Genomic DNA, 25,982 nt, shown 5'->3' with positions numbered 1-25,982 from the left:
TTAAGACCTTGCCAGATATCTTCAGACCCTAAAAAAAGGACCCTGACCAGCAAGACCAACCGTACCCAATTTTGCCAAAGTGCCCCCTCCCCTGGGTAGCGTGTCTGTTTTGCATCACTTTGCCATCTATTTTCAGGCAAACTTTTGATTCAGAAATAATGGAAAGATGAAATGGATGTCAATTAAAGAATTGATGTTGTTTTTCTTGTTGATGTTACTCTACTCTCGGGTACCTAATAGCCGGGGGGGGGGCCGCTAATTAATTTTTCGAAAATTTTCCACCCAGGACATTCTTATTCCAACCCCCACCCCCCCCTTTATTGATTTTTGGGAAATTTTTTTTTGAAAGTTCCCTCTTTTGCCCTAATTCTGCTGTATCAGCCTCCTTTTCACATTTTCCACCCAGGACATTTTTATTCCAACCCCCCCGCTTATTAAATTTTGAGATTTTTTCCAACCCCCCTGCTTATTCCAAACCCCCCGGCTATTAGGTACCCGAGAGTATGTAGAATTCGTTGCATGAATCATCAACTCATCTAATTTCGGTCCCTTGACGATCGAATTAGACTAGGTTTAACTACGTTCAATAATTGGTCTCTTCTTCAATTTACTTGAAACTTCAGCCACGTCTTATAGTCACAGTAGAGCATGGTAATTGCTTGATCCTCCTGCTAAAAATCCAGTGTCACGTTTCAGAGCAAGTGCATACCTTTCTGACACGATTGAAGCTTCTTTGTAACAAAATCCTTCAACGACATTTCTGTGGTGAAGACATTTCCATTTGCATAAACTTTGCTAAATATAAATTTTAGTAAGAGTGACAATTATTGAAAACATTTTAATGGTCGTTCATCATATTATTTTTATTGAGTGATATTTCGACCTCATATAGCGAAGGTCATCACCAGACTAATGGAAAAAATAAAAAGTTACAAATTGTTCTGGTGTTTCTTTCCACGTAAAAACTTGGGAAGGAAGGATTCGACTGGGATAATGTTTCAACTTTAAAAATCGAGGATAAGAGATTTGACCGAAAAGTAAGAGTAAAGAAAAGCATTGGAGATTCAGTTCCGGGAAACGACGCCACGTAATGAACATGGTCTTAATAACGACGATCATCGACTTAATTACAAACCCAAATGCTCTCTTATCTAGGGAGAATTCATTGCTTTGATACTGACGTCAATTTTCGACGTTACAATTTGTAACTTTCTATTTTTTCCATTAGTCGGGTGACCTTCGCTAAATGAGGTCGAAATATCACTCAATAAAACTAATTTGATAAACGACCATTAACGTTCACATAAAAATGAGTTTAAAAACATTAGTAAAAGTGATGAATATAATTGGGACATCAGTACCCTAGAAGGGGGCCATTCCTCAGAACCCGTGACAAAAGTTTCTGCTTGTGAAAGTTTGTACGCCTAAAGTCAAGCAGTTAGTACATGACACCAATGACACTTAGTAAGGTGGTGGTCCATTTTCAAAATTCAAAATGCAGTTAGTACACCGACACCCAAATGTAATAAGTGCAAAAACAGTGCAAATTTTGTGTACTAATTGTCAAAAATCAAGCTTTTTTTGCAAAAAAATCGATTCCCTTTCAAAAAAAGTTTTTCAATCTTAAAAAAATTATTTTCAAATTTGAAAATAAAAAAACTTCCAAAATTTTACATTTTTTTCTAAAATATGTTTAATAGACATTTCCTGAAACATAACATAAACTCAAACTTTGAATTTCTAAAAAATCTTTTCTTTAACAGGAAGTTTGTATTGAAGTGAGCATCTTGAAAAATTTCAAATTGAAAGCATTTCTCATTGCTTCAGAATAAAGGTCTGAAAAATCATGTTGACATGAAAACGAGGCGGAGCGAGTATATAAAGTGATCGGAAGGCTTACAATGTCATAACATTCCACTCCAGAAATTGTTGGTCCTAAGGAATGCCCCTTACTATATCTCAAAATAATGAATAAAACTCTTTGAAAACTGTACTCTTAAATAATTTGAACATCGGTATTGCAGAATTATGAAGTTCTACAATAGTTATCCATCTAAAACGAAATAATTTTTATTTAAAAACTATTTTTTTTATTTCACTCCTGTTCACTTACACAAATTTGGTTTTCTGGTGACGCAGAGCAATAATATATTTCTCTTCATTGAATGCAACAACAGCAGCAAGAGTGAAAAATCCTTTGTTATAAGCTTTTGTATCGTGCAAGCTAATCTTCTTAATTTCTTCAACCAGAGCTAGATTTGTAGATTCCTTTAAAAAGTGAAGGACATGATATGATAAATATCAACCGCTGTATGTGGAAATTTTTAAGATTTAACAATTTGACCATGATTTTCATATATCATCTCAAAACAATTGCACTTGTGAATGGATTAAAGAGTAGTTGATCTAAAGTGAAAAGAAAAAACATCAAACATAAACATTCTTACCTGAAATTCTAGAAAGAGCAGCTCCGGCAGGCTTTGAAAGAATTTTCTTGCATAGACACTTTCATCTGGAACGGTAAAGTAAAAGTAATGAAAGCTTTAATTAATACTGTGATTCAATGCAATAACTATGTTAAGTATATTATTCCCTTTTCCTGTGGATGGCCTTTTTTTGATATGATTTTCAAGGTTTGGGATCAAATGTTGTGTGGTGATTTGTAAAGTGTTTGCCTGAAAAAAAATTTGTTGTACCTTTGTGAATACAATACTTTTCATCTTCATATGGAAAGTTGCATTCAGTTCTTTCCATAAAAGTGTTGAGTAGATCTTTAATGTTGACTTCCTTGGCACTATCAAACTTAATTGTTTTAATATCTAAAGAAAAGTAATATAACACAGGATAATATATCATTTTGGGTACACACCTGGGTCGTTAAAGTACATGTCCGGAATAAATCAAAATAAGCAAAGCGTCTTGCTTGAAGCTTATCCTCGAAAATCTATTAACGCCCCAAAAACTTGAACTTATAAGATTTAAGAAAAAAAATTTGAGCCCTTTTGACAAAAGAATTTGATCTAATACCTTTTTCGAGGATTTCTTCAAAACCATTTTCCCCGCGGTATTCAGTTATAAGTTGAGAAGACAGTTTGGGATAGAAGAAAAAATCCAGCCATATCTATGAATAGAAAATTAGATAAATCATTCTTAATCATTGCAGTTGAATTACTGCAAATTGATTTGTTTTAAAAAGTGTACCTTGTGGCTCACAAAAATCACAACAAATAACTGAAGTGTAGAGTATATAAACTGACAGTAATTTCAACACCCCATACATCTACATTTAGTAAGTTACTAACCTCACAATTAAGATTTTGTAGGGCTTTTATTAAAGCTTTAAATGTATCACCAAAAGAATGATTTGGCTTTCGGTGAATATGAAGGACAGTTTCTAATTCGCTTAAAGCTATTCCCCAGCAGCTCCTGAGGTTCTTATTTTCAAAAAGAACCATCACCTATAAAAAAGAAAAACTTGTAGATATAGTCTGGTATGGTCCCTTAGACTTAGGACCTTAAAACCTGTCTGCCAAGGTGGGGAAAATTTTTGATGGGGCATTGAAGTCACCACCTTTAAGTTATTTAAGCCTGAGGGTCTTTAGAAAGCCTTTTAGAACTTATTGTACCATCAGATAGGGATTGAAGAGTCATAGTTTCCTTCAGGGTCCCCACCCTGGCTCCAAAAAAATTTCTTCCCCGCTCCCCCATTCTTGATCTTTACTCCAAAATCAATTCCCCACTGAATCCAGGGGAGAGGACACCATGAGAGTAGATCTCCTAAATGAAGTCATTTGTCTCATTTGGTCTTCCACAAGAATTAACTGATACATCTTCAAAATTCTGAGAAAAATTAATGAAAAACCTAACTTCTTAGACATGTCTCAAAGACCACTGTCGATGAGAAGGGGTTATTTATACGTTTTCCACACCTAGATTTTGAGATATTTCAATTTTGAATTTTGCTGACTAAGCAGAAATGGGCAAAAATCGTCAAAAATGGCTGATCTAGCCATGGAAACCCTACAAAACATACCTTTAATCGATGAACTTCTCAGAAACGTTTCTGATTAAGTTGGTATTTTTCACTAAGGATTTTCTCAAAAATGTTGTCGTCAGCATTAAATATTGCATTTTGAAGACGTATCAGCTAATGCCCTGGGATAGGTACGGCTGGTTAGAGCAGACTCATCACAATTTTCATTTAATGTGAAAAAATTATTATCTCCTCTGCAATGATTAGGAAAATTAAAAAAAAAGGTAATTCTGTCTCTTCAGCTGTTTGGATGAGAAACCTTGCACCAATGAATTAACTCACCTGGGCTAAAGAAAGCTCGAGCTTGGATGCATTATCTCCTTTTTTCTCAATTGAAAGGTTTAGGCAACGCATAAATGAAGATACATGCCGCATGAGAGTCAAGACAGCAAGCAGAGAACTATTTTCAGCAGCCATACAGTATGCTAAAATAAAATCAACATGAAAGAACACAGTAGAAATTGTTTGAAGGGTCATTCAGAAAGTTGAAGATTGCCCATCAATGGGCGCTCACTGTACTAGGCTTTTTAAGGACGGTTCAAAACGAGGGTTGGGCTTTTTTTGTACCCCCTATAACTTTTGATCTAGTTGCTCTTTTTACATGAAATTTGGCACACAAGATATTTGTAATATAAGGACTATGTAAAAAGTTTTTCGATGACGTCATCCTACTTAAACGAGCAAAAACCTGAAATTTTATCGTTTTCTAGAATAACAATAGAAAATTTCAGAAACAAATTTGCTGAGTCAAAAATAATTTTTTTATCCTAAATATTCAATAAATTACAATTTGAACAATATATTTGACAGAAAAAATTAAATTATACTGAAAATGTGTCAATTTCTATGACACCTCATTGTCAGGAATGTCATTATGCTCAAGGCGTGAACATTTTTAGGTGTCAAAATCAATTTCATTTTGAGGATTAATAAAAGTTAGGAATTCACAGAAAATTTCATGGATATAGCGTCGATTTTTCAGGAGCAAAAGTTTCCGGAGGGAATAGAAAAAGCCCAGGACTAATAGGGTTCAAAAGGAAAAATTTTGTTCAGTCATAATCCGCTCAAATGATTAAAAACAGGGGAAAAGGAGTATATAAAGTAGTTTAGAAAAACATCATTACCATTTTTAGAGATTTCATCCAAATCACCAAAGTCATCCAAATCATTAAAATCAGTTTCAGAAGTTGACATGTCATCATCCTGATTGAAAACAAAACAATAGAAAATAGCATTCACAGGAGAAAATACAAAACATTCACTGTGAATTTTAAGTGAATTCACAGCGAGAAGCTACAATGTTTCAATAATTCATGATGAAAAGCTGAAATGTCACCATGAGCTATTAAAAGATTGCAGCTTTTCACCGTGAATTCACTAAGAAGTCACGTTTGGTGAATTGTTTTGTTTTTTCCCTGTGATTAAAGAGTTTTCCACAAGGAATTGATTAAAGCACTTTACAGGTTTATTATTAAAGGTTATTACAATTAATTTTTAAGTCCTATAATTACCATTTTCAAAGCTAAAAATATTCTTTGCTTTTGGAGAATATTATATAATAAAAATATTTACTTTAAGTGTACAAACTTTCGCGAGCAGAACTTTCACGAATTTTGGCCCTTTTTGCAAAAGTAAGTATCTTTGAAAATTCTTGAAAGGGTAACTTGCTAAAGTTTATGCTCGCAAAAAATTATTAAAAAAGTTGAAAGTTGAAAATCTTTAAAGCTTCAAAATCAAAATAACAACTAGTATTTATAGCATGTTTATGCTTTAGAAGCCAATTTGCAAAATTTTATGCTCGCGAAAGTTTGTACACTTAAAGTAATAACAGATACTGGATGAGGTAAAGTCAGATAATTGAACATTATTTGGTCGAGCTTGATAATATTTGAAGTACCAAAGCTGAGTCAAAGATCTTCAAGGTAAAATTATTTTGATATCTGACTTTGATCACGATCACGAAAGATCAGGAAAATGTACCTTTTGTATTGTGTGTTAACTAGAACTAGAACTTTGCCATAAATTCAATTTATGTTTTATATCCACTGGAGCAAAAGCTCCCCATAAAGTATTTGAAATTTCACTATTTCTCTGAATTTTCTCTTGGTTTTAAGAATGTTATAAAAAAGACTGTACTTGAGACAGACTCAAAAAATCAATATTTTACCTGAGGTTTTGTTGAAACACTTTTTCTTTTAGAAGGTTTGCTCCAAGAAAATGGGGTTGAAGGTTGAAAATTTGGTGATGGTGGAGGAGAAGGCATGGCATTAAGTTTCTCCTTAAAGGTTGGTGGATTCCTTCTTTGTTTCTTTGGAGGCATGAGATTTTGGATGGAGTTGTCACTATCACTGTCACTGTTAGAACCGTAATCCAAAGTAAAAGAAGAACTGTTTCCTTTGGTTCGCATATGAGAGGATGGCGATGGAAGAATCTTCCTTGACAATACGATGAAGAGTTTTTTAGAGTCTCTGCCTGTTAAATGCTTCAAACCAGCTGAGTCGTACTTAAACTCGTTAGATGCAACATGTCTATTAAATTGGTTTTTTCGCCCATCCTTTTTCAGAAAGGTGAAATTAATTTTCTCTACATTGGGAGTGTCTGGTTTCAACTTTTTTATTAAATTTTGTAGTTCAGTTGTAACTTTTTCTTCTTTTGATTGTTCTTTTATATGCAAAGTGACAGGTATCCCAATTTGTTGCAATTTTTCTTTTAGAATTGTATCAGAGCTTACGTTACCAGGGTAATCAAAAAACGTTGTTTCAAAGCTCAAGTCTTTTGGCTGTTTAACTGTTTTACCACCCTTCTTATAAAGTCTTGCTGGATCATAATTTTGAGAATTTTTGTTCAATACATTCAAGATTTTATTTGTTGTTTTATCGTGTTTAGACATTTTTTCCTAAAAAAGAAAAGTAATAAATTTTTGCGTGTGTACAAGCTTTTCTTGAAAATATAATTCAAGTCTAATCAAAGGAATATAGATAGACATGGAATCAATGAAAACATTAAATTTTAGACTCAACGTAGAGTAAAAAATAGGATGATGCATTTATGATACACTTTATGCTTTATTTGTAAATCAGAAGCAAAGTGAAAAGTCTAGCTTTATAACAATTTTAGTTTTCTCACAATCTTAATCTAAACTTGTTCACTTTTTTTTGAAGCACCCGGTAGAGTAAAAAGGGACTGAGCAAAAAAGGACCATTCAAAAAGTGAGTAAAAGCTTGTTTTTGACATGACTTTAAAGAATGTTTTCTATACACTCCTTAATGCTTATGAACAAATCAATACCAAAATTACCATCATCAAAAAACGGATCAAATGTTTCTTTAATGTGATTTGTGACATATTCAATGCGGTCGAAGGAGATATCGTGAACCTCAACAATGCTAGAGTCGCTTGGCATAGCATTTAAAGATGGTGATGGATCGATGCCAAAAATACTATCATCTGTAGGACTCTCCAGAACCATACGAACACCTCTTTGAGAGGATCTGTTTTCGTCCATCATTCCCATTAACCAAAGCTGATACGGTGATTGATTTTTTTCTGTTGAGAGCTGGTGATGGTTCCGGCCTCCTTGAAATTGTCTAAAGATTGTTGAATCCTTGGCACATAAATAAATTGCAAAGCAAAGATATCCATTAATTAAATATCTCTCACTAAAAGGGAATGCTCTTCCATATATTTAAACAAATCTATAAAGTGGCTAAGTACACAATGTGTTGTGTCATAATGTAAGCGCTCGATTCGCTGGTTATGTACAGATGGGCCTTGAATGTAGGCACCATCGTATCTCTGCTTCTCCCTCATGAAATTTAGTATGCCAGTGTTCTCACCACCTTTGTCTCCTCGAACTCGTGCAGGCAATCCAAACTCCTTCACTCCTTGTAAGAATCCTAGTAATGTGGTGCTTGAATGATTATTTGTAGCACAGAGTAAGGAAGTTATCATTCGTGAAAATCCATCAATGCACGCATGAATGACTATTCCCCAGTGAATCATTTTGTGTAATCCATCATTGTGCCAGAGACTATTTGGCCCTGGCACACTGTAGATACATCGAGGATTTTTCTGTAACCATCTGTTGATTGCATTTACTGGGTCAACTCTATGAATTGAATCTCGAATCCTTTGTCTTTGTAGGTGATAGCTTTTACCTCTTAAAAAACCAATTATCATCCTTTCTCCAGCAAGAGGGTGAATTTTTTTAATATCAGCAATTTCTTTATCCAATTCCTCATCAGCAATATCAGAATATGTACATTCAAAATCCAAGTTTTCTTTTTGCAGCCTGCGGTACAATGTTGATCTATGAATACCAAGGATCGATGCAATTTTTTCCCATTTGAAATGATATTCACGTAACAGTTTTACTTGTTCAAAGTCTATTTGCAATGCTGGTCTACCTCTTGAATTATTAGGAGCAGAAACAATTGCATGGTACCTGGTAAAGTTGTGCCTTCCATTTGTACACGACTTTAATTTATCTTCCCATGCTGATAATAAGTCTTGTAATAGTACTTCTATTTCAGCCAATTGACTCAATTTTTCCTGATCAATATCCTTTTTCAAATTTTGATCAATAGCATTAAGTAGACATATCGAACCTTTAAAAGACTTCACTCTTTTTAACATATACTTAGGCACTTTGTGGTTAGCATCATCAAATCTTCTTCCACTTTCATTAACAAGCTTTTTTAACTGATTAAAAAGTTGATCTATACCTTGGTTATTCATTGAAAAATTCATTCTTAAATTTGGATCATATCTTTATCTAGTATATCACAAAGTGTAAAAAGAAATGAAATTGACACCTCTAAAACAGCTCTTTGTAGTATTTTCCTACTGAAAATTTCTACCTTGCGATATTGAAAACATCTTATTGAGCACAATAAGAATTTTTGCTACATAAAATGAAGTCTACAAAGGTCATATTTAACGACCCTGTTAATAGTTTGGTTCAAAAGGGTCATTTTGTCAATAAATTTCAAAGACATGTCAAAGGATTTTCAGCTAGTACCAAGTGAATAGGGCATAGGGCTCTACTTACTTAAAGTATTTTAACTTTTTAGATTGATCGATTCTTATAAATAAAACTGACATGAATAAATAAGTGTGCGAAGGAAATATTTTTCTCTTCTACGAAGAAGTGCGTCTTAGACTAGTAAACTAGTCGGTTATTTATTACTTATAACCTTATAATAAAACTGTCAATCAAATAATGTAAACACTAATTAAATATTCAGCGCGCGTGATAGAAAAGGAAAATTCAGAAAAGAGACGCAACTTCACCCCTTCGATTCTTTTCATTTGGAGCTTGATTTTTGGTATATGGGTCTGTTTTCAACGACTAGTTTACTAGTCTAAGTGCGTCTGTAAACTTTATAGAAAAAGCGCGGGAAAAAGTCATAAACAAAATAAAAGAGAGAAAATATTTTGAAGTCTTCAAAGTACGATAAAAGAAGAAGTTTTAACTTTTTTACCACCAAAGTTTCAGATTTTGCTAATTTTAACATGCTGAATATTTTAAAGGTAATTTCGAGCCGTTTTGAGCTATTTTACAGTAGGTAGTAAGTAGTAGGTAGTAAGTATTAAGTAGTAGGTAGTAGGCGTTTTGTACTTGCCGGTTTTGAATTATAATTAAGAAAGCTTATTTTGCCAAAATTAGTTCTTGCTCTCACCCACCAGGAGTGGCAAGAAAAGTTACAATAACCCATTAAAATTGTCCAAAAAAAGACAAATGCAGAACAGGTTTTTTTAGCTACCAAATTTAATCAACCACCCAAAATTGAAAAATTCTCCCCAAAAACAACATAGTGCGGAAAGGGGTCTGATCCCCCCCTTCTTGACATCCCCCAACCTTTAAAAATGCCTATCCCCCAAGGGTTTTGGGCTAAATTTTTTATGGTAAAAAGGGAGGGGAAACAGTGAAGAAAAATTAAGTCTGGCAAATAGAATACCACTTTTTAGTGAAAATAAAGAACTTCCTTTCATGCAGACCTAATTTCATAACACTGCTGGAAAATAATCTACAATATATGTAAGCCCCCCCTTCTTAAACGATCCCCCCTCCTAGCTATCCCCCCCCTTTTTAATGAAAATTTCTGATCCCCTCCTTCTTCACTTTTTTGGAAGGTGTCATCCCCCCCTTAAGAAAGGGGGGGGGGTTCGAACTATGAACAATTATAAGTGAGCACCTTATATCTAGACAATCTCAATCAAAACAGGATTTATGATTGAACCAATCAAACCAGATCGACAAAAATCAACCAATTGAAATTGGATTGTCAAACGCAATCAAACCTCAATTGAACAGCGAAATTCTAAGATCCATAATCATCGGTAGCTTATCGAGGTGAAAAAATTGTGAATATCGATTAGTATCGATCAGCCATCGATTAATATCAATTATCTATTGATGAACTATCGATCATATCCATTACATCGATAGCAATTGATAGTTAATTGAGGATGAAAAAATTGTGAATATCAATTAGCTACTGATTATTGATCGATATCATCTAATTAATCGATTTTATCGGATTGGATATGTATATCTAATCACATGATACCGAGTGCAATTTGAATATAATTGCACGAGTGATTTTTTTGTTATTAATTTTCAAGTCCGAAAGGATGAGGAAAAATTCGAAACAAACAAATCACGAGTGCAATTTTCGAATTGTAAGAGTTATTATGTGATTACGAGCTAATCGCACAATGGCTTTCACTACTTTTTCCCAGTTAGGAAAGTAAATTACAGAAATTACACTGAGAGTTTTATATTTTTCTCTTCTCTTTATGTCTTTCTCTTATTGTTGTTTATTGATTTTCTTTCTCACAAAATAAATTTTGAATGCAATTAAAACGTTCGATGCAAAAAAAATGTAAGAAAAAACATTAAAATCAATTTTGTAAATATTGGCGCCTCATTGAAGAGTGTGATTAACGATTAATTGCTCTATACAGGATGCAATTAACGATTACATGTTTTTTCTTTTATAAGCATAACGTTTATAAGCATATGCAGGCTCAGTTTTTGGTACCTAAACAATGGCTCTGTTGTTTGAGAACAATAGAATGCTAAGCATAATGCGAGCCTGATGTAGGGGCAGACACTTATAAAAAAAACAACATGTAATATTGCTCTCTTTGAAGGCGCGCCAAAGAAGAAAAAATAACTCATCGTGTGACTAATCTGATAATCAATAGGTAATCGATAATCAGGATTTCGAGGGGTGCTTGATTACTTATCGATTGATCAATTAGTCATCAATTGAATTGATTGATTATCGATTAACCCTTTGATGATTGATTACCTACTATCTATTACCTACCGTTAACTTTTTACGCGCAGCAAGTGGAGACTGCGAAGGATTTCATTCCAAAGAAGGCTCGATAACCTATTGATTATTGGAACCGATCGATATCCATTGTTTATCGATTGTGGTCATCGATTGGAAAAAGTTATCGATCGTATCGATTGTATCCAAATCAATATAATCCAGACGTCCGCGCTCGATAGGATCGATCATCGGAACGATATGTGATCGATGGATTACTTAACGATCTGGATGGGAGATCGATAGAGGATCGATACTCAAGATTTTTTTAAGCTTATGATTAGTTATCGATTATTTATCAATCTATCATCGATCTTTTATTATATCGATCTTATGACCCTATCGACTCGATTAACGATGGATGACGAATCGATTGACAATCGATGACGAATCGATTGACGATCGATGACGAATCGGTTTACACAATTGAAATACTAGCTCGATAATGGATCAACAAAGGATCGATACTCAAGACTTTTTAATCCTAATGGCTGAATCTTCCTTCGATCTCCCATCCAGATCGTTAAGTAATGGATCGATCACATATCGATCCGTCATCGAGCCGTTCCGATGATCGATCCTATCGAGCGCGGACGTCTGGTATAATAAAAAAATGATAGATAAATTTCGAACCATAAGCTGTTACCCCCCTATTTTTACTTAACCCGTTAACCCCCCCTAATATCAAATGCCCCATTTTATTGGGCCATTCCAGTTTTTATTCGTTACCCCCCAATGGACGACATGGAATTTCCGTAGCAAATTGCTTTCAAGAAAGTCTGGAATTTCTGTAACAAATTTACAAAATACCTATCAAAACAGTGGAATTCCGTTACTGTAACCTAAAAAAATCATGGAATTCCAATACTTTAATGCAAAATTAAGTAAAATTCATGGAATTCCGATACTTTCTCTTTAAAGTTTGCCTGGAATTCCGTGCCAAAATTTATTTCAAAAATTGATGTCATCCATTAGGGGTAATTTTTTTTTTCTGGAATGGCCCATTAGGTGACATTATTTATTGAATTGGAACAAAAAGTTGGAACAACTGCCAGAAAGATAAAGGTCTAGCTGCTACAGTACATCTAACATCTAAATAAAGCAGTGAATAGCTGAGTATACCTTTTACTTCAGGAAAAAGAGTTCATTCCAAGTTAATTTTTTGTTGTTTACCTGACTTGCTTGTATGAAACGGATGAAAAATGAAAACGGCACCACCATCACCATGCGGGATTCTCACAACATGCTTCCCAGCATTATCGCAAACTCTCCAACATTGCACTATTTTTCAATACCTCTTCCAACATTGCACTTTTTCAACTTTTTCCACTTTTCTACTTTTTCAACATCGCGCTTTTTTGAGCTTTTAACATCGCGCTTTATTACTTTTTCAACATCGCGCTTTTTTGAACTTTTAACATCGCGCTTTTTTGAACTTTTAACATCGCGCTTTTTCACTTTTAACATCGCACTTTTTTCACTTTTTTTAACATCGCGCTTTTTGAACTTTTAACATCGCGCTTTTTCACTTTTAACTTCGCACTTTTTTCACTCTTTTAACATTGTACTTTTTGAATTTTTAACACCGCGCCTTTTGTACTTTTAACATCGCGCTTTTTCACTTTTAACTTCGCACTTTTTTCACTTTTTTAACATCGCGCTTTTTGAACTTTTAACATCGCGTTTTTTAAACTTTTGACATCGCACTTTTTTCACTTTTTTAACACCGCACTTTTCCCACTTTTTAGATCGCACTTTTGTATCTCTTTACATCGCATTTCGATGAAAAATCCGACTTCGCGACATTATGAATTTTGCAACATACGGCACGTCATATCAGTGGTCATTATATCAAGAATAATTTAAGAAAATTTCACGGCTTTATAAACTCTAAAACACCCAATTTCTTTAGAAATTCACAAAATGGCAAAATAACATTCTTGGACTTCTTGGACAAAACTGAAAAGGTTAAGAACATCCAAAGGTTTTAGATGCTCTTATAAATCTTTCTTATAAATAAAACATGTATTCTATTTTTCCGGCCCACAGCTTGATGTCAACGTACAAAATGGCACCGACGTTTTATTAGAAGTCGCATTCGGTGACGGTGAAAGAAACGTCCAACATATCAAAGACGCGCGATCCAAAAATGGTGTCTTGCATAAAGTTACACATTCGTAAGTATTTTTCAATTTCAGGTCAAATTCAAGATCTTCGGATTCTTTATTGAAAGAGTTGATGTTATTCCAACCAGGTAGATATAAACTCGGTCCTTGTTTTAACTGCAGTTTGCGAATAAAGTGTGTATTCAGTATGGCTTTGTTTAATTTAACCCTTCGTACAGCTTCCTATTTTTTTACTAGCATGGGAGGGATGGTGAACCGAGATGTGTAAAATTTTGGTAAAAATTCGGTAAAACCTGTCTGATTGTAGTTTACAGACCAGAATGTAAACTTGATAAAAATCATTTATTGACTGATTGGCTGATTTGTCAAATTAAGAAACGTAACAGAAATAAATAGTTCTTAAAGTATTTGGTACTTTTCAGAGTGGTCTGTAAAATACACGTGGCCACCTGCTGGAAATTAGGAATTACTGAAGCTTCTGACTTGAAACTTTCGTCATTCATCAATACGTAACACCTGTCAAGATAGCTCATAGCATTTTCCTATCTAGGATTTAACCTAAGAAGGCTAATTTAGACACAACTGGAAAAGGGGCAGGTGGAAAAAAATTGACCCTGCGCTTCAAAAACATATGCCATACAAATTTTGAGCTGAAAAATATAAGTGAATTTTAAAAAGTTGGAGGAGCTCCTATTGTTGGCATTTTCAAAAAATGATGACGTCAGTACGTGAAATTACGTCATCAACGACGCCGAAATTTTCACGAAAAAATCTATCAGATATTTCAATTAGGTCCATTCTTGCCATTCGGGTGATTTTGGGCCTTTTACCCGGCATCTTGAAAAGCCGGAGGAAAATGATAGTAGCTATCAAATGAATACACATATCAACTTTTGAAGCGTAAGGAAGCTGGATTCTAGTTTATCAGGGAAGAATGACGAAGAAATGTCGGAAGTCGTCACATTGTCTCATTTACTTGTATATTCATTATCTCATTAACTGACAATTTTTATTCCAGGTATAGCCAGTGCGGGCGTTTCACCATCACAGCGAAAGTGCGTAACCTTCTAACACAAGGTGAATGGGAGGAAACATACAGTACAATAGCTGTTGACGTCATTTGTCGTGTCGACAAAAAGGCGGTCATTATCGAGCCGTTTCCAATCCGCCTTGAGAACGAAAAGCATTTTGAGGTCGCCCTCGAACGCCCCTTTCTTGTCAATATTCATGCAAGGATTGGTTCTTATTTGACGTTTTTGATCCATTGGGGAGATGGTAGTGAAAGTATTGTGGATCAATCTGAAAGGTACGATGGTCGAAAGTTTTTTACACGATTGTTTTTGTGGGAAGAGAATGATCCTAGGGATCTACATATCAGTAAAAATCCAAAAACTGATTTCTAGCTAAAAGCTTTATAGAAGCCTATTTTACAAAAATACAAGCAAAGATATTCATTCAAGTTCACTATTAACTTTACTAAAGGTTTTTTAAAGTTGGTTTTCTTTCTCTTATTTCTGTTTAAAGAATCATATCGAAACGATTCAAAACGAAAAAGCGTTACACGGCCGTCGGTCTTTATAACGTCACGTTAACGATCCGTGACCTCAAAGGAGCCGTCAATCTGTCTATCGGTACCGTTAACGTCACGCAATGCGGTGCCCCGTTGCTCATCTTCAATTACGGGTTGAAAGAAGATCCAGAGTTGTTTCCCGTATCAAACGATAAAATCATGACCGGAGTATGGTTTGTTGGTGACAATTGTACGCAACGTGTTAACCCGTATTTTTCAGTTAAACGCTGGTCTGTAAAATACAGGAATGGAACATTTATAAAAGATATAGTACCTGCAGTTAAGAGAAATGATAAGACAACGAAAGTATTGATCAAGAAAGGCTCCTTGGAAATAGGTAAGATGTATCTTTAGTTTTTCTCTTTGCTATGTTCGTAATTCTATACGCAATAATGCGCTAAATATTTAGTCGAGGAACAAATTTTTCATGGTAAAGGTACATTTTAATCAATTTTCTCGGTTCTGAAGGTTAAATTTGTCATTGTTCCTTCGACCAATTCTAGAATAAAGTCTTTCCTCCCAGAAACTGAAGCTCTGATTTTGCATTTCAAGCACATTTTTTTTGTCAAATATATAGCTTGTGATCGAAACATCGAAATATTCTGTTTACCACAACATCTTGTTTTCTTTCTTGATTTTTACTAAAAAATCAAAAAGATGTTTATATTCGGACTTTGCTGCTTATTATAGCTTGTTAAACTTTTTAAAAGAGATCTGAAAATTTTTGGGGTAGGGCTTAAAAAACCAATAAAAAACAAAGAAACATTTTGAATACGTGTACAAAACGACCCTCAAATTTTCATGCGAAGGAAATTAAAATTTATAAAAAAAACTTGATTTCGAAATTTTGAAAAAATGAACTTTTTTGTAAATTTCATTTCTTTTCTGCCTGATTAATTGAATAAGTCGTTTGGTACACATATTTTTTGTTGGATGCCAGTGAAAAAATTGGGTTTATAACCTCAATCGATTTTGGATGAAGAATAAAAATATTAAATAATTATGTTATAAGTTTTTAAAATACAGACACAAACAAGTTACTGTACAATTGCAAACAAATGTCAAATATTCTAAAATTAGAAATCACGTTCACAACATAATAAATAATAAATAGTAGATTACCCCCTCCTGAAAAAAAAAATCTTAAATGAATTATAAATAAATATTAAATAAATTAAGTAGATATCTCGCTAATTCGAGCTCTATTTTTGTCAAATATTTCTAAAATTCGAAACTCTTTTCAGCTCTGTTATTGTATTTCGATTCATTTAGAACAGTTGGCTTTCTCTAATTCGATCTTCAAGGGACCAAAAATTTTATTCAAATCAGAGAAAGATTCGAATTACAGAGAGTAATTTAAACCACAAACCAATATTTTAGTTCGAATTACAGCAAGGTTCGAATAAAAGAGATTCGAATATGAGAGAGTTTTTAAACTGTAATTTGAACGGAATCCAAAACGGAGCCGTTACCTGCGAACACGGTCTTAATTTTTCTTTAATGAAAATAAAATTGTTCAGGATAATCTGTTTCTTGAACGTCATCATTGTTAGTTGGAACCCCTTGAAAGTCTTCCCACCACACAAGACGCCAATTAACTGGTTCGCGGTGCTCGTAACAATCGGCTATTTATTCATCTGTCAATACTGCGCCATATATGTAAAATTTTGTGATTTGTCCATGAAAACTTTGTTCCACTTGGTCAAGAGAAGAACCATCAACGTCATTTCCAAGTACAAAGCCTTGTTGTGGGTTACTTCCGTGTTTTACCAATGTGGAGGTCACCTGAGTTTGCTTTTCGTCTAAGAATTCGCCATTCAAAAAAAGCCTGACGTTTATTTTACCAGCGCTGCTTGTTCCATCTAAACCAATTTGTTAGTTTTCCATCAATAGTTATTGCACATTCAGTATTCTCATAAATTTTCTTCATAATGTTTACAATTTTTTTACTGATACCGATGCTGGATAGCATCTTCCATAGGGCTTCTCTCCATATAGTATCAAATGCTGATTTGAAGTCTACAAAATTAAAGTGAACATGGACGTTGTGTTCCTTGGCTTTTTCAATGATTTGGCGGGTTATAAAGATGGCGTCTATTGTTCCTCGGTTTGGTCGGAATCCAAATTGGTTGTCCTTAATGAAGTCTTCACTTTGGACTTTGATTCTCTGGAGAAGGACGTGTGTAAAGACTTTACCAGGGATGGATATGAGGGATATTGCACGGTAATTTGACGGGTCGAGCTTATTTCCTTTCTTATGAATAGGGGTAACGATCATTTTTGACCAGTCTAAGGGTGGTTTCTCTTCATTCCACACTTTGTTAAACAACATGTGAAGAAACTGAATCCTTTCATCTCCTCCTGCTTTTAGGACTTCTGCAGTGATCGAATCAACTCCTGGGGCTTTTCTATTTTTCATACTGTTTATGCTTTTTCTAATTTCCTCAATGCTGATTGGTTCGGGATTATTTTCGTTTTCGTAATTTGGGTTAAGTTCGTTTATTGCATTATCATCAAAAGGAATCTTTTTGTTTCAATGTTCTTTGAAATGTTCTTCCCACCATTTTAAAACTTTGTTTATGTTCGTTTGTTTGTTACCTTTTCTATCGTTAATCGTGTTGATGGGTTTCTTGGGTTTCCCTTCAAGTTCTTTTAGAGATTTGAAAAGATTGTGGCTGTTATTATTTTGAAAGTCTTTTTCCATTTGGTTTATTTTCGCTTCTAATTTTAGGGATTTAAATTTTCGTATTTCTCTCTTCACCGAGTTATTTAGAGTCCTGTATCTTTCAGTAAAAAATCAAGCCGTAAAAAAAGTATCATTTTTTTATTTAATATCGGACATTGTTAACCGGTTACTTTTTCGAAGCGGGCTACACTGTTTTTTTGCGCAATGCAATTGGTTCTTCTCGCATGACGACGGGCCTACACTGCCCAGAGTTGCCCGTCGCTAGGAAAATTCATTGTGACGTCACTTTTTCAAAGGAAAATGAACACTGCGTTGACATCATTTCTCTCATTTTTATTTCTGACGTCAGAAATGATTACAATTTTTGATCACTTTTCGCTTGATTTTTTCGATTTATTTCGCTATTTTTCCTGGATAAAGCGCTAAAAATCAATCGAAGCTGAAGGAAACGGTTAACAAATACAATAATGACCGGTTTTTTCGGGCTGTACTGAAAATATTGCCCTCGGTCAACGCAACAACCTCGCAAGCTCGGTCGTTCCTTGACCTCGGGCAATATTTTTCAGTACAGCCCTCACTAACCTGTCATTATTGTATTATTAGTATAGCAGGTGGGACATTTATAAAGATTTTCGCGTCAAGATATATTTATCCTCATTGAATATAGAAAACGTAAAATGTTGAAGCAGCAAATATAGAAAACAGAAAAATGAAGCGACTGCTTAAGTTGAAATTTTCGTCATCTTTCGTGGCAATTGTCCTGTCACCAGTAAAAGCTATGTCGACTTCATCAGCATATCATTGAATATAAATATGAAACTATTCCCTAGGTTGCTAACAGCATCGATTCAACGTTCATCTAACGCTTGATGGACGTAATATGGACTTTAGATGAATTTTACTTTGACATGAGTCTTTCTGACGGTTCAGAACCAGCACCATACGATACGTTTTGCATTATTCATTTGAGTTTAGTTTGAACTTTGAAACTTCTTTCATTCATAAGGTACCCAGCTGACACGTGACATTTTTTCAAGGTTCATTTAACGTGTATTTTAATGATTGTGATGATGGATGTTGGATGTTGGATTGACGTCATTTTGACATCTATTACATTCAGGCCAGAGGGGGTACTTAGGCAAAAATAGGTAGGGGGTATGGACAGTAAGGGTCGGTTTTTTCACCTTTCAAAGTCTCTCCAAGGGTCACAAAAATCAGAAAAATTTAAACCAGTCTCTCTAAGGGTCGGAAAATTCACGATTTTTAGGAAATTCTTTTGATTCAGAGTGAAAAAATAGTAAAATTAGTCTCTCTAAGGGTAGGAAATTTTTCAAAAATCGAGGAAGATTTTTCAAAAAAGTCTCTCTAAGGGTTTTTGGAAGTCCCGATCCGCACATACACCTCATCTGCAAACCCTAGTACCCCCGGGCATTCAGGAGGGGAGTTACCTTCCACGTGGCATGCCCTCACAAATCGTTTCTGTAAAAAAACAAATAAAAATTCCTCTTTCCTTTCAATTTCAGGTGAATACACCATAGAGTTGGAAATGAGTTGGAACGGTGAGAAAAAATACACCGAAACGTATTACGGTTATATTGATATCGTTCGATCGTTCTTAGAAGTACAAATTGTCAATGGTAATAAATTCTCTTTCTTTGAAGACCTAATCGGTTATCCTATAATATGTTAATGCGAAAGTTAAACGTTGCGAAACATAGACCATCTGAAGGTAGACGATCCTATCATCTACACAAGATCACTAAAAAAGGGAATAGTTTAGGAGAGGCGTGATAAATGCGGGTGGAGTAAGCAGTGGCGGAGATGTTTACAGTGTACACAAAACTGTAAACTCTACCGCCACTTTTTTCCCGTAAACCGCCCTGACGCCCTAACTCTTTCTTGCGTTTACTGACCTTTAAACGGACGATAGCATCGTCTAATCTGAAGGTCACTAAAATTTCGAATCGGCCAGAGCCTTTAGTCAGTCCCTCATCACACCATTGGGATATCAAAGGTTTGATAAAATGGGGTCGTGCAAATTATTACTTTGTTAAGAAAGAAGAGGGGATTGCCCCGGAGGTTGGTCCAGGATACTCATGAATGGTACATTGCCCATATAGATGTCAACATGTTTCTTTATGGTCAATATTTAGCTTCTGGCTAAAGTTGACGGATGATATAGAAAAATATTTTTACAAGAAGGCCTTGCCTGAAAAAATTTAGGCTTCTACTTAATCCTCTAACGAAATATTTTCTATATAGGGTATAAAAATAGAGTCTGCAATTTATACTAAAAATGATCATGTGATTACCGGTCTTTGCGGCTTTAAATGATCGACTTTTGTAAACAGTAAAACAGCCAATAATTGGTTTAAATTTTGAATTTTCTTAAAACTTTAGATTGTGCATAAAATGAAAAAAACAGACTGGTTCAGCTGTAAACTGGGCTACACTACAAAGTCAGTTTTGATTCTCTTCAAAATAATTTTTTAGGCATCGAAGCTTCAATTCCACCACAAACCCTGATCAAGGGGAATATCAGTTATTTCTCATTCAAACTTGATGGAAGCATCAGTTTTGATCCAGACAATAAGAGATCGAAATTGGTTGGAATGACTTTTGAATGGACTTGTCGTTCTGTATGTAGTCAGGTAAGAGACTTGACGAAGCCAATTTGATTTAATGTTACGGGCCAAGCTACCCAAAAAAGAGCGATTTTTGGAATTTTAGGGTCGGTCGGCCTCGTAAAACAACTAATCAAATTAGACTCGCCTTATCGTTTTTAAAACGCCTAGAATCATAAATACCCGACCTTTTTATAAAAACAAATTGATAATATAAGGACCTAAAGCTTAAATTCGGCTAAACCCTAAAAGTAAATGAAGAACAACCCTAGCGTCAAATTTCAGAATTTTGACTATTATTAAGCGTGTCTTTTATAAATAGTTTGAAATAACAGTTGGCACTTTAGTGCTATTCAATGTATTTTCAAATGAAATTTTGGGTATTGATCCATAAAATACCCTATAGGTCAAAACTCATGTAAAATCTGTTTCAAAAGTGGGGTTAAATCGTTTTGAAATAACCATAGCCAAAACAGATATGCTTCACAGGGCTGTTTTTTAATCAAAGAAAAAGAGACTAGAAATCTGAACAAGGTTTTAAAATCAACAAAGTATCAAAATTTCTTGATATATTTTTTTGAATCAACAGAAAAATTCTTCATCGTATTCTTCTCTTTCTACGATTTAAAAACAGTTCTTTTAGATAATTCTCCTTCAGGAATATCTTATTTGCAAAGGAATATAATTTTCTAACAAGCATAAATGGGTGCTGGGAAATTGTTAAACAAGTAAAATGTCCACATACTTTTGAAATAAAACATATAAGATCATAGCCAGTGTCAATAAACTGACTTTTTCTTGACTTACCATAGGAACAACTTGAGGACGCTCTTCATCACCGTAAGAATCACACCGATGTTATACCGAAAGAATATGAAAGCGAAGATTCATTAATATGTTTGTCGCAAGAGTGGAAAAAGGTATTTTTACTTGGAATGATTAGTTTGCGCAAATGGCCGCTCTAGCGGATAAGCTTTCTTTGAATACGCCTCTTTCCAACCCAATAATAAATACGTTGTCATGAAATTGCCCAGATCTGTAATGTACTACCTTATCGGACCTTTTACGCTGGTTAACAACACTGCCGTGATAAGGGCCGCGAAAGGGAACGGAAAAATTGAGCTTAACTTCGCTTTACCACCGCTTTAGCCGCCACGAATCTACTCTGTACCAGATTGTATCTCACGTTTATCGTTTGGTAATACACTGGTGCGCATCGTCTGTTTGATGAAAGAATTCCCGTACGGAAACTTGTTATGATTTATAAATAGCAACACTTCTCTCGTCGCCTCCCCTCTCTTTCGCCCCCATCGCAGCGGTCGGTTTTTTAAATTTCAAATCAGAAAAGACAATGACAACAGACCCTCTACGGTAATGCATTTTGAAATTAGCCGTAGATCGATATCTGCCTGTGTACTAGCCCGGGGTCCACTTAAAGCTTTTTGATAGACTGGATGGCGCGATTAAGTGGCCCGGTAGTATATGGTAATATGCTTTTGCTTAGGCGGACTGTAAAACAGTCTGCCAGATTCTAGTTGTTTTTGGAAGGAAAAAACAGTACGAAGCAATGTTTTCATTTGAGAATAAGGGATTGCAAATCTGTTATTGATGTTTGTTTTTCATTTTTGATTATATCTTTCAACTCCAAGTAGTCTTTTTGTTATTTTGATTTTAAACATTCTTTTTCAAAATGGCGACCTCGCCAAACGGTCCTAGTCTACTTCACTGGACTCAGCGTCATCAAAAATTATCAAAAAGCAAAGTTCAGCCAGAAATAGACTCTAGACTACCTGTGTACAGACTACCACGAATCTGGTTCAAAACTTCTTTCAACGTTCATATATGACGTTCTATTAACGAGCGCTTGTAAGAGGTCGTTTTGGATTTTATCAATTTTATTCCATCATCTGAATCATTCTAATCTCAAGTGTGAGCTCTGCGAAAATAGTAAAATGCCCCAGAGCTTCTTATCTTTATCGGCATTTTCTTACTTGCAGATTGGTGTAAACAAACCTGAATTGGACATCCATACAGCAGAGTTATTGGAAGGTTTCAAATACGACTTCAAATTAGTGGTCACGAAAGGCGAGCGTGTCGGGAGAACAACTCAACGGTTAAACGTTTTATTTGGTGCAACGCCATTGGTCAAAATCACGTAAGTTTACGTCACTGTGAATGAGAGCAACGTAGGCATATTCATGATATTCATGACGTAATGTTTTCTACGGAAAGACCCCGGTTTTTGCAAGTAGTGGCACATTCTATACAATTTTTGTCCAGTTTTAATTTTCCACTACTGGCAAAACCGGGGTCTTTCCGTAGAAGACATTACGTCATGAATATCATGAATTGGGCGGATGACCCATAATTGGTCACCCAGTTTTGCGAATCAAAGCGAATCACTTAGCAAACAAAAGTTAAAAACACCTTTATTGTTATCTTGCGAACATTTTCATGAATTGATTGCACTCAACCTAACCCAGTTGACGCACAACGTTTTTCAATGGTTCATTTAACGTTATATGGATGTTAATTTGATTTTTTGGTAACAACTGAATGAAAACTTGACATTACTTCAAAAATATTATTGTCCCTTTTAATCACATAATCTCTCAGCGTTTTAAGTATTTCTAACCCTATTAGCTACAGTTGATAATTATTTTAATTTATTTTCTGTTTAGGTGCGCTAATAATTGCGGGCTAAAGATTAACACGATGGATCGCTTTATACTGCACTCCGAGTGTGAAAATTGTGACGTAGACACAAAGTAAGTATTCTCACTTCCGACCCACCATGTTTAATAGCTGCTGTCACTTAGACAACAGACAATACACCTTTTCGACCGTAGCCGTCATTTGCCGCGCGGGCATTTTTACCACCCTAAAACCGTCTCAGTCTTTTTTTCGCGCCGAAAGACAAAAGAAAAAAGTGTTAAAAAGGATTGGATCGAGTTTAGGGTGTGGTAAATTAAATGATAAAGTTGCATGCGCCTCGCGACTACGGTCGAAAATGTGTATATTAGGGAAGTTAAACAGTCACTCTCACAATGAAGTTGATTTAATATATTTTATTAGTGATAACAGTAGACTGTGATTATTATTCAGTGCAACCTGCATCTCATGGCATACTGTGTTTAAATTTTAGAATGGTCCAAGCGGTTCTCCTTTTATGGCAATTGCGATTTTTGGAATTTTAAGGTCCATTTTTGAGACACACCTGAAAATGTGTCTAGTTTTGAGCGAAATTTTGTGACAATAGTTGTCAAAATAATGTCAGCAGTCTTTCCGCGCTTTGTATTCCTGTTATGTGTTCGCTGTCGTCTTAACCTCGTTGTATACTATCGGCTTTTTTTGCTTGCTGAACTGATAGTGCTAGATAGTATCTCTAAAACGTCAAATTTTGTCATGACGTAATTGTTTTGAGAAGTTTCCACGAGGAGAGGGGTTTGGAATCAGCCAACTTCAGGGTATTCTCTGGCGGCCAATCAGTAACGTAAATAAAGGCTGAGTTACACAGGGATGAGATCAATACAATATATTTTTCCTTTCTACAGACTAGATGCGTCTTGGACAGTGATAGACGACGAGGGTAACTTTTTAGACGATCCAAAGCTATTCAGTACGGGCTTAACACATCGCAATCTGGTTGTTAAAAAACATCAATTGAAACAAAACACCACTTATAACTTCACATTGACCATCGGATATTTTAATCAACCTGAAAAAGCAACTTTCGTGATGACCAGAAAGACTTCAGTAACTCCAACACCAGGAAATTGTTCCATTTCGTAAGTCATATGATTTCAAAGTCACTCAAGATCCTTTTGTTAGTTTTTTTGCAAAGTATCGACCTCACGTTGAGGGTAGCATAGTAAAGTAGTAAGTAAGTTTGTAACCGCAGTTGGAGGCAAACCAAAGGCTCCTCTTTCGATAGCTATCTACCCGAAGGTAGGGGAGAGTGCCACTCTTTCTCCTTGGATTGCTCCACTTACCCTTAATTCTTCTTTCAATTGCTGAGCATCAAGCAAAGAGGCATCAAGTACCATTTTGGGAATCTTTGGTATGACCCCGCTGGGGGTCGAACCTACAATCTTGCGAACCGTAGCCGTATGCTCTACCACTGCACTACGGTAACCTAAGGACTCCATTTTCCTAATAGGTTTTAGTATACTCAAAAGTAGCAGAACTAACCAATCTCTTTCCCTGGAATTCCTTTATTTTCCCCTATGGTCACAAGTTGTTTTACCACCAAAAACTATAATAGCTTCTCTGGTGAAAACTTGTGATGTTTCAGCAGCAGGTAACACACGACAGGTCTCCCATAATTTCAGCTAAGTATAAGTTTTCTGAAAGCACCCCTTTAGGGGAAGACATATTACCACATCAAGTCATTATTAAGCCAATGTGCTTATATGAGTTTTCAATGTTTTTATATCATTTTAGACCTACAGAAGCACCTGCTAATGCACGTTTCCGCTTATGGTGCGAAGACTGGTTCAATATTGATCAACCAACATTTTATGAGTTCCGTTACCAACGAACTCTAAACCGTCTTGGAAATCTACCCATCATTAATCCAACATCGACTAGTGAGAATGAAATCTCAAACGTTTTGCTTCCTGTTGGATTGAAAGAACGGGATTACCGGATAGATTTGGTGATAATGGTCCGGAATAAATACGGACAATTCTCGGAATTTAATAATGGACTTTCAGTAAAGGTATATAGTGATTTCAAGTTGTAGTTTTTTTTTCGTCTTCTTTGTTCGCATTTGTTTTTCATTTATTTGCAATACCGGTCGTTGATTAAAATTCTTTGTACACAGGTCACCCCGATTCAGATGAACAATTCCGTTAGCCTCTCTTCAATCGCGTCTAGCCTCATTCCACATGACACGAATGACGTAGCGGCTGTTACATCTGCCGCACAGGCTATTGGTGATCTCTTTCAAATGTCAAGAGATGATGAGAATAATAAAGAACAAGAATACGATGACGTCACAGGTAGGTTATTCTCATGTCTCAAGTTGTTTTTATGATATGCATCACCAAAATGTCAATTCATTATCTACCTGGTCAGGATTTATTTATATTATTTATTTTATTTTGGTCACGTGATCAATGTTGATGGGCAAGCTACAGTTGTTTTACTAGGCGACGTCATATTTCCCTTCCACTACAACGACTTCCCCAATTTACTGGCCACTGACCATCACTCACTAACGCGAATTCGAGCATGTGATCAATCGATGATCAATAGCAGTTGATGAAAAGATATACACCTCGAAATTCAAAACAACCCCACTTTACAAGAATGCATTCTTTATTCTATTGACTATGCTGCAACCACTTAATAAAATCATAAAGCTTTTCTGTTTTCTACCAAATACATCACTTGCAACCAATCAGTTGAAACGCGGGAACTCGGGTGACCTTAGGGCTCCCTGCAGCAGAAATATATTTTTAATGCCTTTTGTACAAAAAAAAACAAAAAACTAAAAGTCCGCATAAATTTCTCTCGAATGTATGTCTCGTTGGAAAGTCAATATAGAGCGGATCATGTTAAGTATATGTCACATCTGTCTAACACCAAAAGTAATA

General features: G+C 35.2%; 1 protein-coding gene, 1 long non-coding RNA gene and 1 pseudogene across 2 annotated transcripts in view; 1 reads left to right on the top strand and 2 right to left on the bottom strand.

Annotated features, from left to right (window-relative positions):
• The window catches only part of LOC136801565 (polycystin family receptor for egg jelly-like), an 80,345-nt gene that overhangs the window by 28,001 nt on the left and 26,362 nt on the right, over window positions 1-25,982 (top strand). Inside the window, exons 13-23 of the mRNA XM_067058201.1 lie at window positions 13,426-13,553; window positions 14,521-14,808; window positions 15,027-15,409; window positions 19,282-19,395; window positions 20,252-20,409; window positions 21,195-21,302; window positions 22,380-22,537; window positions 23,064-23,150; window positions 23,937-24,170; window positions 24,826-25,102; window positions 25,208-25,385. Coding sequence (XP_066914302.1) covers window positions 13,426-13,553; window positions 14,521-14,808; window positions 15,027-15,409; window positions 19,282-19,395; window positions 20,252-20,409; window positions 21,195-21,302; window positions 22,380-22,537; window positions 23,064-23,150; window positions 23,937-24,170; window positions 24,826-25,102; window positions 25,208-25,385 — 2,113 coding nt within the window. The remainder of the gene's footprint in view (window positions 1-13,425; window positions 13,554-14,520; window positions 14,809-15,026; window positions 15,410-19,281; window positions 19,396-20,251; window positions 20,410-21,194; window positions 21,303-22,379; window positions 22,538-23,063; window positions 23,151-23,936; window positions 24,171-24,825; window positions 25,103-25,207; window positions 25,386-25,982) is intronic.
• On the bottom strand, window positions 3,038-4,453 carry LOC136801499 (uncharacterized). Its single transcript, XR_010845866.1, has 3 exons — window positions 4,316-4,453; window positions 3,303-3,458; window positions 3,038-3,121 (listed from the first exon to the last, which is right to left on the bottom strand). It is a non-coding gene; the product is annotated as an uncharacterized lncRNA (long non-coding RNA).
• Window positions 7,272-8,782, bottom strand: LOC136801502 (uncharacterized; annotated as a pseudogene).

Source organism: Clytia hemisphaerica, unplaced genomic scaffold, assembly GCF_902728285.1.
Source record: "Clytia hemisphaerica strain Z4C2 unplaced genomic scaffold, Clytia hemisphaerica genome assembly, whole genome shotgun sequence".
In the NCBI taxonomy this organism is placed as follows: domain Eukaryota; kingdom Metazoa; phylum Cnidaria; class Hydrozoa; order Leptothecata; family Clytiidae; genus Clytia; species Clytia hemisphaerica.
Note: the sequence above shows the minus strand (reverse complement) of the source record. Positions and strands in the feature narration are given on the sequence as shown.